General features: G+C 36.7%; 1 protein-coding gene across 2 annotated transcripts in view; it reads right to left on the bottom strand.

Moving 5' to 3' along the window:
• Positions 1-12,335, bottom strand: part of AFG1L (AFG1 like ATPase) — a 59,159-nt gene that overhangs the window by 26,069 nt on the left and 20,755 nt on the right. For both annotated transcript variants that reach the window (XM_039727923.1, XM_039727915.1), the window contains exons 6-7: positions 11,871-11,970; positions 8,940-8,998 (exon numbers count right to left, since the gene is read on the bottom strand). In XM_039727923.1, coding sequence (XP_039583857.1) covers positions 8,940-8,998; positions 11,871-11,970 — 159 coding nt within the window. The remainder of the gene's footprint in view (positions 1-8,939; positions 8,999-11,870; positions 11,971-12,335) is intronic.

The following is a 12,335-nucleotide window of genomic DNA, read 5'->3' on the forward strand; positions in this document are numbered from 1 at the left end:
TTGTAGTACTCCTAACTTTCTGCTCCACTAGTCCATGGGATTGAGATGTCCTCAGGGAGAGGGGGAAGGAGAAAGGAAACACCAGGTATTTGGTGGTGAAGAAAAACTTGGTCCAAGCATTGTTGGATATACATATAGTTTTTGTCTCCTTGTTCAGATGTTGTTGAAACAGTAGACTTTAAAGAAAATGTCAATGAATCCTCATAAGCACTATACATGACCTCTGGGGTAATTAGCAATCATTCAAAAGCAACAAGACTAAAGTGTTCTATTCTTTATTACTGTCAGCTCTTTTCTTGATCAGCATTTTAATAAAGATGGTTCATTGCTAAGACAGTTTCATGAATCAGTCATAATTACATTCTGACATGCAGTGAATAGTAAAGCAAAACTAAGTATCACTTCATCAACCTTTCTAACCTTTGTGCAAGTATTAACTGTAAATAATTTTTACACAATCTTACAACAGAAAATCTGCATATTTCTTAGCTTTGTACATACTCTACCCTAACTGAATTTCCTGTGACCTATACCTGAAAAAAACCCCAACATTACAATCAGGAATAATTACTTATCTGGCATGGTATTCAGGTACTGCCTTTCACAGACCAAATTAACTTCAAACAGAAAAGGCTATTTGCTCTACAAAATAGTGCAATGCTTTACAGGGTTAACTAAGGGGTTTTTACAGTCTATTCCCCTATATTCTTCTGCAATAATGAAATATGGGAAATTGTTGCAATAGCCTCAGATACTCCATGTTTATCCCAATTGCAAACACGGCTACAAAACTAAAAAAAAACAACAAAAAACCAAACAAAAGAAAAAAAAAAACCAAACACACGAACAAATTTTGAGGAAAACTTTCAAATGTCATCCAAGAATCCTGTACAATATCAGGGAAAGTAATCAATCACTTTCAAGCTCTCAGGTTGATTTGGGATAATAAACATTTTGCTTGTGAATTATTTTTCCATGGATTTAGAGCAAAAATAGCGGGGAAAATAAATATTGCCAAATATATTTTTTTCAATCAATCTTTTTCTTACACTTGTGACAAGAACATTTAAACTTTAAATTGAAGAGTTTAGCAGAGATAAATTGAGAGGCAAAATTCACTCAGTGGAAGTTGCACAAGTTTACATTACAGCCTTCAAAACTTTAACAACTAAGAAACCCCACCATTCTTGCTACCACAAGGAACATACGATCTATTGTACAACTTTTCACTAACTTATTTTAATGTCTAGCTACAAATCAGCTACCCCCTAAGAAGAGGAAAAATAGACAATTAACTTGTAAAATAATGGTGCATGAATAAAAAGAGAGACTCTTAAAATGTACTGTTCTGTGAATAGTATTTCAGATATTCAAACAAAAGTGAAAGAATTCAGGAGGTACAGATGTGGCTGTGCCGGCTCAGAGACAAGTAGCCTCTCCTTTTTCCAGTCAGGGAACAGAAGAATGGCAGAGTAAACTTCCATGCACTAAGAATTACACTGAACAGTGCTCCCCATTTTCCATCACTTCAGAAAAAAATCTTCCTTGCAGAACAAGAATAAATACAAAAGAAAAAAAAAACCCACCTGCAAATCACAAATCACTGCATAACACCCAGTTTTGCTAAAGGACCAGTAATGACTGTAACTTTCATTCTCCTAATAAGCAAGCTGTGGCGTTCTGTGAGAAACAAACGCCAACAGTTCACGCTGAATTTATAACATGATGTTTCGTAAGCTAAGGGTCAAATTCATCCCAATACATGTACTTCACTGGAATTATACCCTGGACAAAGTTATTTGTCGAGATTTCTTTTATGCTGTTGTTTTTCTTTTTAACATTTGATTTGTATTTCTTTTCCCCAGTATTAGCCTTTGCTCCTGCCAGAACTGTTGGCAGGCAGGAAAAAAAAAAAAAGGAAAGAAAAAAAAGGAGTCATGATTTACAAAACTAAATTTCCCAGAATAATAAAAAAAAAAAAAAGCGATTAAGATCTAAACAAAGGCTAAAGATGGCTTACGCTTAGCTCTGATGAGGTCCACTACCTCATTACCCACAACTGAAAACTTCTGATGCATTTTGTTTCAAGGGAATCCAAAAGTCCTTGCTGTAAAGCAGGCTGGGGGGTGCAGGGTCCATTCACTCTTTCTGTATCACAACCATTATGTAAGAAGTATAAAACACTGCCTTTATGCTGCCAAACCACAATGACTCTTCTTACATCAAAGGGTTTTTGCCACTAGGGTTTTTTTTTCTCTGAAATTTATTCAAGGCAAGGGCAGGGAGACAACAATTCATACACGCTAATTACACCTAATTATCTATTCCTTTTTTTCCCCCTTTCCACCAGCTTCGGCCAGTGTTATTTGCTATCTGGGTTTCTCACAACCTCCCCTTGCCCTGTCCATCCAACTCAACAGCAAAGTCTTTGAAGAAAACAGTTGTGGCTTCTTAGAATTTTAACAATATAAGGTTCAACTCAAATTAAATTATTCTATTATTAGTTTTGACACATTTATGTGTTAAATATGAAGGCCTCTTGGTTAATTTGGCAAATTCCTCACATCTCTTCACAACTAGAATTGCTGGTAACACCCTCTCTTGTAGGAGCTTCTCCTCATGCTTTCTTTTCATGATCTAAATGAAATGTTTATTGGATTAAAGTTCTTCTCTGCAGACCTCCACGGTGGCCTGTGACAAAGAGCTTAAAAGCTTTATTAATTGGCTCGGGCTTTTCAGGGGGAGGCAGGACCTCATTTCACATTACATCACAAGCAAACAGAACTGCCACGTGTAATTAGACTAATTTACCCTGATACAGCAGGAATCAACTATTCCATATCTATGATATGCTTTCATTTACTCATTTTAATCAAGGAGCAAACAAACCAAGCAAGAGCTCAGGAAATCCTAATAATTTAAGAAAGAGAGAAGGCAGGAAGCCTGGCACAGAGTTACTGTAGCAGCTATTTAATCCTAAAATAAAGTTTTGATCTGCACCTAAATAAACCATCTAGAAGAAAGTGTCTAAGACAGATATAAAAGGTAAACAAACTGAACAGTTCATCCCTTGAGAACACAATAAAGCAATAGGTACATTACAGAATATTCTAACAGTTACGTGCTCTGAACTAGAGAATTCAAATAACCCTTGTGTTTAAATTTAATACACACACACAGAGGCTTAGAAGGCTGAATGCAGAAGGGATTGGTAGCTTCTAATCTGACACCTTGCTTTCTATGTACAACATTTTATTACTTGATAGTCTCACAAATTTATCAGACGAAGATTTCCCAGAAATTATGCTGAGGTTCAAAAATACTTGCAGCACAAAATACTTGCAATCATGCTGTATTTCCTATTTTTATTTTTTCTATGTTTAATTAGGTACACTCCACAAAAGATGAGCACTTCTATTACTTGCACAGAGAGAGAACAAGAACAAATGCTCCTTCTACTTAGGAGTTTGCTTGGTTACATACTAAGAAGGGAAACAAAAGGCCCAACATCTTCAGTAATGAAAAAGTCAATTGATAGGCGAAGCCATCACAATATCAAAGGCCTAATCCCTGCAATTCTGACTCAGGTGACAGTTCACAGGGGTCAGAGTGGCTGACACTGACCTCAAAAGCAGGTTTTAACTATTCAACATACTGAAAGCTGCTGGGCTATCACACCATTAGACTGGAACAAACTGACAAATCAATTTCATCAAGGAGATGACTTTTTTGGGAGAGGGGGGAGGAGAGAGGCAGATCCGCCACTCAACAAATCCCTGCATTTCTCACACAGGTGGTTGGACAAAAGCTGACTGCACCATCAAAGACATTTTATATCTACCAAATGCCTTTGTACAAAACTAACTCCCACAATTTTCTTAGGGGCAGCTCTAAATGTTGTTAAAACAAGTATTTTTCACGTCCTCATACTAAGCTATTGAAAATTGAAAATGCTTTTAAATTCCTCTGTTTCTCGCTTTGTAGGAAAGAGTGCAGGAAAGAATGTAGGAAAGTTTAATTAAAACACAGCCAGCAACATTCTAAATAAATAATCATTAACAGATTTCAAGAAAGACAGGGAAATACAGTGCAATGCAATAATGCATTGCTTTCTATTTGAGACAAGTGTACAATGCTTACTTATGGTTAAAAGTCATTTAAACCAGTTTTAAAATAAAAAATTATTTGGTCCCTAATAGCAGAAGAAAAACAAGAAGGGAAAAAAAAGATGCTGAAAGAAATTTAATGTCCTACTGAGAATAGATTTCTAGCTGATTCCTCCCCTTTACTCAAAGCAAAATGCAGGTAGCCAAAGCCAAAGATTTTTTCCTAAAATTGGGCCTTTTAAAGTTATAGTCAGACTATGAAGTGCCCTAAAATTTTTTTGACTTTTAGTTAAAATTTAGTGTAGTGCAAGTCTGTTGCATGAAGAAAACCTGACAAAACACAGAAGTTACTTGGTACTTCAACACAGCTTGACATTTTGATGCTTCATGCTACACTTCCAGGGAACCTTTGGAATTGCAAGAACTGCTCACTCAACTTACAGACTCTACACAACAAATTATTTGAACAGCTTTCTTTCCTGATTTTCAGAGAATGAAACATTAAACTAGCCACTGAATTAGAGTTAGGATTTCAGTGTAGGGTTAAGGGTTGAAGTAAATGTCTTCATTAAATGTCTGCCAAAATTAAAATGTTGCCAAAATTACTGCCAAAACAGTAAATTAAAGCATGCTTTGTTTTTTCCTTTTTTTTTTTTTTCCCAAGAGCCTCACATATTGTCTTACATCAAGTTGTTAAAGATTAGCAGAGCGTTGATCTGCCTGGGGGCAGGAAGGCTCTGCAGAGGGATCTGTACAGGCTGAATCCATGGGCCAAGCCCAGTGGTGTGAGCTTCAACAAGGCCAAGTGCTGCGTCCTGCCCTTGGCTCCCAACAACCCAGGCAGCACTACAGGCTGGGGACAGAATGGCTGGAAAGCTCCACAGCAAAAAAGGACCTGGGGATAAAATTTCTTCACCAAAAGGGTTTGTCAAGTATTGGAACAGACTGCCCAAGGAAGCGAGACACCATCCCCAGAGCAAAGACATGCCGATGTGGCACCTGGGGACACGGTTTAGTGGTGGACTTGGCAGCGACGCGTTAACAGTTGGACTCAACAGTCTTCAAGGACTTTGCCAATCTTAGCAATTCTGTGATACATAGCTTTGTTTGTAAATCAGCTTTAAAACATTTAGAAACTTTGTCTATTTCTTTTAGGTTGAGAGTAACAATTTCTGGAGTATTTCTGCTCTCTGCAATTGAACAAAGTAACTGTGAGCAAGCAATCAATGGTTTTCTCAAGAACTGTCTTTTAAAAAAAAAACACATAGGAATTCCACACACTTTAAAATGCTCAGCAAGAGATTCTATGAGATTAAAAGCTCAATCAGAAGAGACTGAATCAAATTACAATTATAGAATTAAAATATTTTTCTTCCTAATGCTTCTTTTCGTTGTAAAGCTCTTTGTAAAATTTCATGGATTGAAGAAGCACTCTTATCTGTTCCAGAAACTAAACTCTTTCATAAGGAGTATGGTGTTCCAAAGAAACATAGCCACAACAATGAACTGATCATTCAGAATCTTCCCCTGTTTATAAAGCTTTGAGTTACAGGATTAAAGAATTGCTGAAAAAATAAATCTCAAACTATTTAATATTTCAAAAGAAGAGAATACTGGGATAAGATCAGCATTGAACAGGGAGCACACACAGGGCAAAAAAAGCTGCCAGTGGTATTAATGACCTGCCCAGTGACACAGACCTTTTATGTGGCTACCAGTTGTAGGACCTGAAGCTTTCACGTGGCTCTAAAAATTGGAAATTTTCACTTGCAACTTCACAAAACAGTCACTTGCCCCAGTAATCTACCACCTAGAAAGAAAATATGGGCAAACTCTGGAAGATAACTGTATCTTTCCTTGAGTGCTATTTCACCTTTTTGCTTATTCCACAGAAAATGCTTTACAGCTATCTTTATAAGAAATAGAACGCAAACACAGATACTGGAATTACATAGACTGCAGAAAATAAAAACGAAATTCAGGATGAACGTGGGTAACTCTAGATCTCGGAAAGAAACCATTACTTTTGATCATTTGAAGACAATAAATGATATTTGTGTAACAGTTACCCAGGTATCTAGAAACTATGTGTTCCACTGACAAGGAATGAAAAGAGCCTGAAATCTATTTCAAGTGAAGCATCTCTTTCCATAAATACACTGCCAACAGTTTCCATTCATTCCACCTCCCCAAGAACATTTAAAGGAATTTGAAACTCCTGCGCTGAACTTGAACTACTTTTAGTGCTCAAGTCTTATTTTAAGGTTTATGATCATAAGAGTTAATGACTGAAAAAAAACCAAACAAAACCAACCCACCTATTCACTCCCACTAAACCCCAAACAAAAGCCCTCTGGGCGGCTCTGGGTCCAGAGAAAATGACGACAGGAGTTAGTCCCAGCTGTCAAAGCCAGGACCAGGGGACAGGTCAGATGAGACTGACATTACCACAGACACACATGGCTTGCAGAGAGGGAGAGGTTGAGAAGACAGTAAATCAAACATTTGAGAGCAACCAATGCAGTGTTTTCCTTCATATTTTCACAAAAATCCTAGAACAAATCATATTTACATTTTCTAGTTATGGAATTAGGCACAGTTGAGGCAGAAGCTACTTTATCCATTCACACCAATGCCATCACACAGATTCTACACACATCAGGGAGGCCTAAATCTGCTTTTCTCAAACCACAAAAGCCAGAGTATCAGTGTTTTATCCACACCTTTGTAACGTAAAGGTCAATAGTTAAAAATATTATCTAGAATACATTCCAGTGTGATTTTTAAATGCTGACTTCTGCTATATTGAATTAAAAATGTAGATTTTGATTTTTTTTATTAATAATTTTAATACCATGCCCTTATCCTTCCACTTTCCAACCAGGGTCAGAGAAGGGTTTTGTGAATAAACTTCTTTGGATCCAACTTTTGGTCATTGTATCTTTGGGAAGGAATAATGCTACACTGGTAATATTTATTAATGTGACATTGAAGGCACATAAATTTAGAGAAGTGTTAAAACACAAAGGTGCTGGAAAAAAGAACAACAACAGAAAATCCAGTATTTTAGAAAGGCCCTTGTGAATTACGTTAACACTTGTTTCTCCCTTCATTCATTCAGATGATAATATTCATCTGCCTCTAGTCTGGGTTGTGCTACTTGTTTCTTTTTGCAGTACTCCATTCTTTAGACTAAACCATCTTTACTGCTTCTTTCAGCATTCCATCTGTTCCCTACTAAAAAAATTTTATTACCTTCCCAGTCCTGATGAGGTGTTCTGATGCATAAACTACATTTCATATTTTTTAATTAAGCTAGGTAAAAAGACAAAACAGGAAACTATAAATAAGCATACATGATAGGTATTCTTAAAGCCTGATGATCACTGAAATGAAAGAGACTTATGTTTATCAGGGAGAAAATTAGGAGTCAACAAAGAAAGACATATAGAAAAGAATTATTTGCCATGGTTGCTGCTTTTCAAAAAGCAAATGCATATGAAACTACTTCTATGCTTGAAAATACTCTGTGACTGGGAATTCTCATCCAATGTAGTCAGCTACAAAATAAACCCTTTTCAAGAACCTGAAACAGAAGTGGTTGTTCATTTATTTTTATGCTCCTTACTTCTTTCTAAAGCTATCCAGGTAAGAACCACTCTCACTGGTAACCTCCCTGACTTCATTTACAGCCATTCTGAGATGCACCAGAGTGCCATAATCATGGCAATGGCATATTAACTTTTAAATCTGGTAATTGTACAAATGTCAACATTAGATGGGATTTTCAAAGGTTCTTAGGCAATTAAGCAATCTTGTAATTCTTAAAGGGCCCACTGGAACTGCTAGGCACGGTCAGCTGCTTTACTGCTGACCACCTGAGCAGAAACATCCAGTCAATGCATCAATTCAGCAATTCCAAATCTCCTATCACAAAGCCAAACCTACCTAAACTCTACCTTACAATTCTTTTATCCTAGATACCAACATAGTTAATATTATTTATGTGTTTATGCTAGCAATACTTCTGTGAAGTAGGGAAATGCTGATATTTCCATTTTACATGTCATGTCAATCCAGAGCAAGATAGGAGACCTGTGTGTTAGCCCCAATAACACAACAATACAATTGTAGCTTGTGAATAAAAATACTCGCAACTTGTCCAGAACTTCTAAGTGTCATTTCAGCTTATATTCTTTTTAACAGCAAAATAAGCACCAATTGTGTTATTCACAGAGGAAGGATCCTCCATTTTTTAATTTAAATGAAGCTATTACAGTTTTTGACCTCCCACAACACAACATGCAGACTGAAGGAAGCTTGCTTCAGAGCTGCTGCTTGTTGAACATTACGTGAAGCCTCACAAATAGCCATTGAAAACACTACTTACACATGAGAAAGACCCAGAAACAAGGCAATTGAGGGGTACAGAACAAACCCTACTTTCCTTATATCAAAGCAACAGCAAGCTGTTCTAGCATTATAAATGTAAGATATCCACAAGTACAACACAGTATAAATGTGTAGAGGGACACTATGTTACACAGCATACCTGCACCAGCAGGAAAGTGTTATCCAAACAAACACTTTCTGCTGCCTTAGACAAAACGGTAGTTTTTTTGTCATGCTAAAAAAGTACAGCTTTAAAAATATGTTAATTCCAAAAGGAAAAAGTCCCTTCTTACCTTATCTGCAATTAGTTTTGCTCCAAACAGTTAAAGCAGATATATAAAATGTGGAAATTTGCATCAAAGCAATCCTCTACAAATCTTCTACAAACTGATTAATAAAGCAGGCAAAACTGAAAAGCACTGAACAAGTGGCTCTCCTTACCTTCAGCACAGCAATGAATGGTACAAAATTAGCCCTCTGAAGACCATTTTTATAGAGATCTGAAAGAAAGGAAATCAGTACCATTTTGCTACTTAGTATTAATAATGTCAGCTTGTCTTCTAGTCTAGCAAATAAAACTCAGTGTTACTAGAGACAGGAGGAGGAACAAAAGGCAGAAAAGGAGAGCTAAAATACATTTCTCTTATTTTACTATATGAAAATTCAATACAATCTTAAGGAAGAACGGAACATCCTGCAAAGTGTGAAAACAGCAGGGAGCAAAAAATTACTTACATCTCTAATGACATATAACTAATTATTGCAGAATAAATTAGAGCAGCATCTGTTTTAAAGTAAGGGTATAAAAAATATTTGTAATGCTGGGTATACATTGATATAGATTGTAAGGCCAAACTATGCAACTGCTAAACCCAAGTATTTGGCAGAGGACAAAAGCCCCACATAAACTAAAAATACACAATTTGTCTTCACTAAGTTACAATCATTCTTATTTGATATACTGTGGTACATTTTATCTTCTAGCAATTCTGTCAGGTACACCCCCTCCTCAAAAGCATGAAAAAGGATAACCCCTAAGGCCCAAAACCTGAAAATTAAATTAATATGTACACTTAGGAAAAGTTGCTAAGAATACAACTGAATAAAGGAAGAAAAAATAGTATGTTATGTACCAAAATGCAGATCTGCATCATCAAACAAAATACAAATTAACAAAAACTGCAAAGCAGCATTTTTCATCTTGCTTATCTCTAGCTATTTGTACAACATAAACTTTTCTTCTCTGGAAACTAACCAACTGCCCAACAAGCTCATAACAGAATGACTTCTTTGAAAACACAATCACTTAAAACTGTATGATGATCTGCTCTGTTCCATTAATATTCTGAAGCCTTATAAAAAGGCAGCTTAGCACCTATAACTGACAAAAGGAATGAATAAGAGAATACAGACAGCTGGCAGACATATCACCAAAATTCCACACAAAGCACGTGCCAGGTTATGATTATCCTTCATATTGCCCATAAGGCCTGAAGGCTACAGCTACACTAAAGTTTTTATGCTTTACCAACACCTCATGGTGGACAGAAGATGCTGCATCCCTGAGACAGCAACAGGGCACCTACAGAATGGTTTTCACAAAATTGGATATGTATGTGGAAACATTTAGAAAAATTATCAGTAAAGGCAATTCCATTATCCTAATTACTAACAAAGTTCTAGGAAGCCATGTATCATGTTCATTCCCAACTCAGCAAATCAGGATAGTCATACATTTGTTGCTATACATTTGTTAAAATGTATAGCAATCAATTGCTTCTTTACTTGCAAAAATTAGTGAACATGCAACAATAGTGTAAGACAGCTACTCCCATTAGCTCTTCTAGCTAATAGGACTGTAAGTTGTGTATTATGTCTCTGTTTCATGAGATCAGAAAAATAAACAGTAATTTTGGTGGAGAAAAGAAGCCAGGACTCCTCAAATACAATCTCAGTACGTCCCCTCACAGTCTCCTGGGGCAGGAGTTCAACAAAGTTACATGTATCACTAATACAGCAGCTGGGCACATCTGCTCTCTAATGAAAAAGCCATTTCTCCCCCTTGTATCCACAAACAAATCTCTCCATTCCATCTTAAACCTTGGTGTAGCATACTACACTAACCTAATTCCCCTTCCTGCAGCAGATGTCAGACACACCCTGAGCATTCCCAAACAGTGACCAAAGAGGGGCATCAGCCAACACCCAGACTGCAACACAGCTCAGCTCTGGAAATGTTGTTCTTGCCATTCTCTGGGGTACTTAATACAGGTGGATGTATTTCAGGCTGGTACGGTGACTTAATATATGTGAAAAACACCCATACAACACTAAAGGTCATGAAACAACACCTTGATTTAAAACACTGGCTACAATCCTCAAGTTATGGGAAAAAATTCTGCTGAACTTTAAAGAGTAGTGCTTAAAAAAACCCCCAAAGATGGCTCTCAAGTGAGTAAAGCACCAGCATTCAGTCTATCTGTAGTCAACACAACTATAGTAGTTACAATTCCATCTTGTTTGTGCAAAAAAGGAAAATAAGCCAATGGGAAATAATTTTCTCCCCTAATAAAAACATTTGGGTGGGGTTTTTTGATTGGTTTGTTTTTGTTTTTTTTGCTAAGATAAAGTTGATTGTAGAATTGCCCATCATTAGTGATTGTCTTCTACTCAATTAATTTGGGTAGGAAAATTAATGGTCATTACAGTTAACAATTAAGGTAACTCTTCAGTATTTGAAATTGATCAATCTGAAATGTCATTAAAGTTTAGGCATTATGCTAACTGCTAATGCTCTACAACACAAACATTTTTCTCCTTTATAAAAAATTACAATTACTGTGCGGTTAAAATCCATACAGATTTGGGAACTTTGTAGAAGGATCTACTTAGCTAATCACTAGAAATGACAGTCACTGTAAAGAAGAGGTAGAAATTTAAACAACTCTCCACTTAATTCTCTCAGAGCAGCATATAAGAAGGTAAGAATGGCATCTTGATAAGTGGGTCTCCTTCAAGCTGGGGAACCACATCTGCAAGTTTCTGAGTTAGGAACCGGGAAGGAGTGTGATATCACTTCCCTTCTTTTGCAGGATCTGATCTTTTCCTATCCTTAAACAGATTCAATACAGGCAATATTTTACCCCTCCTCAACTGCCCTGTGACCAAACACCCTCTCACTGGTTTGGATAACGTACAGGAGATCAGAAAAGAGAAAGTTTTGAGAGTGGTGGAGGAAGGAACTCTCTGAGTTTGAGATACAGGAGGGGTAAGATTAAGTGGAAAAACTTTCCTTCTTTAAGAACAAGAAAAAGCAGGGGACAAGCTGGACTATCTGGATTTGGGTAACACTGATAGAATGTTTGTTTTTACCTTCTGGCGGCCTGTTGGATGTTGCCACAACGACAACCCCATTTTGGAAGAGATTTTCAAAAAGCTGCTTCAGAATCATGGCATCAGCAATGTCAGTGACCTGAGAAGACAAGACATTTGTTATATCTTGCTTTCAGCTTCTGCTGCAATAGATCTGCAAGTGGCTTTGTAGCTAGGAAAATGCTTGTTAGTGAAAGCCATGGAAAAAGATTCTAATTATTGCTTGGTGAGAAAAAATAAAAGGGATAATTAATAAGCAGTGAATGTACCACAGTCTTTCAAAACTTGCCCACTCTTTATTGCGGAACTCCACCATTTCTTTACCAATTGCTAAATGATTCCATGTTAACTTCTATTATAAAACTACAGGTGGGAGACACAGAAAACAGACCTAAACATTTAAGAGCCTACTTAATTAGGAACAACATGAAAAAAAACCCAGAAGATAAAAAGAGATACACACCG

Source organism: Passer montanus, unplaced genomic scaffold, assembly GCF_014805655.1.
Source record: "Passer montanus isolate IOZ18808 unplaced genomic scaffold, ASM1480565v1 scaffold11, whole genome shotgun sequence".
Taxonomy (NCBI): domain Eukaryota; kingdom Metazoa; phylum Chordata; class Aves; order Passeriformes; family Passeridae; genus Passer; species Passer montanus.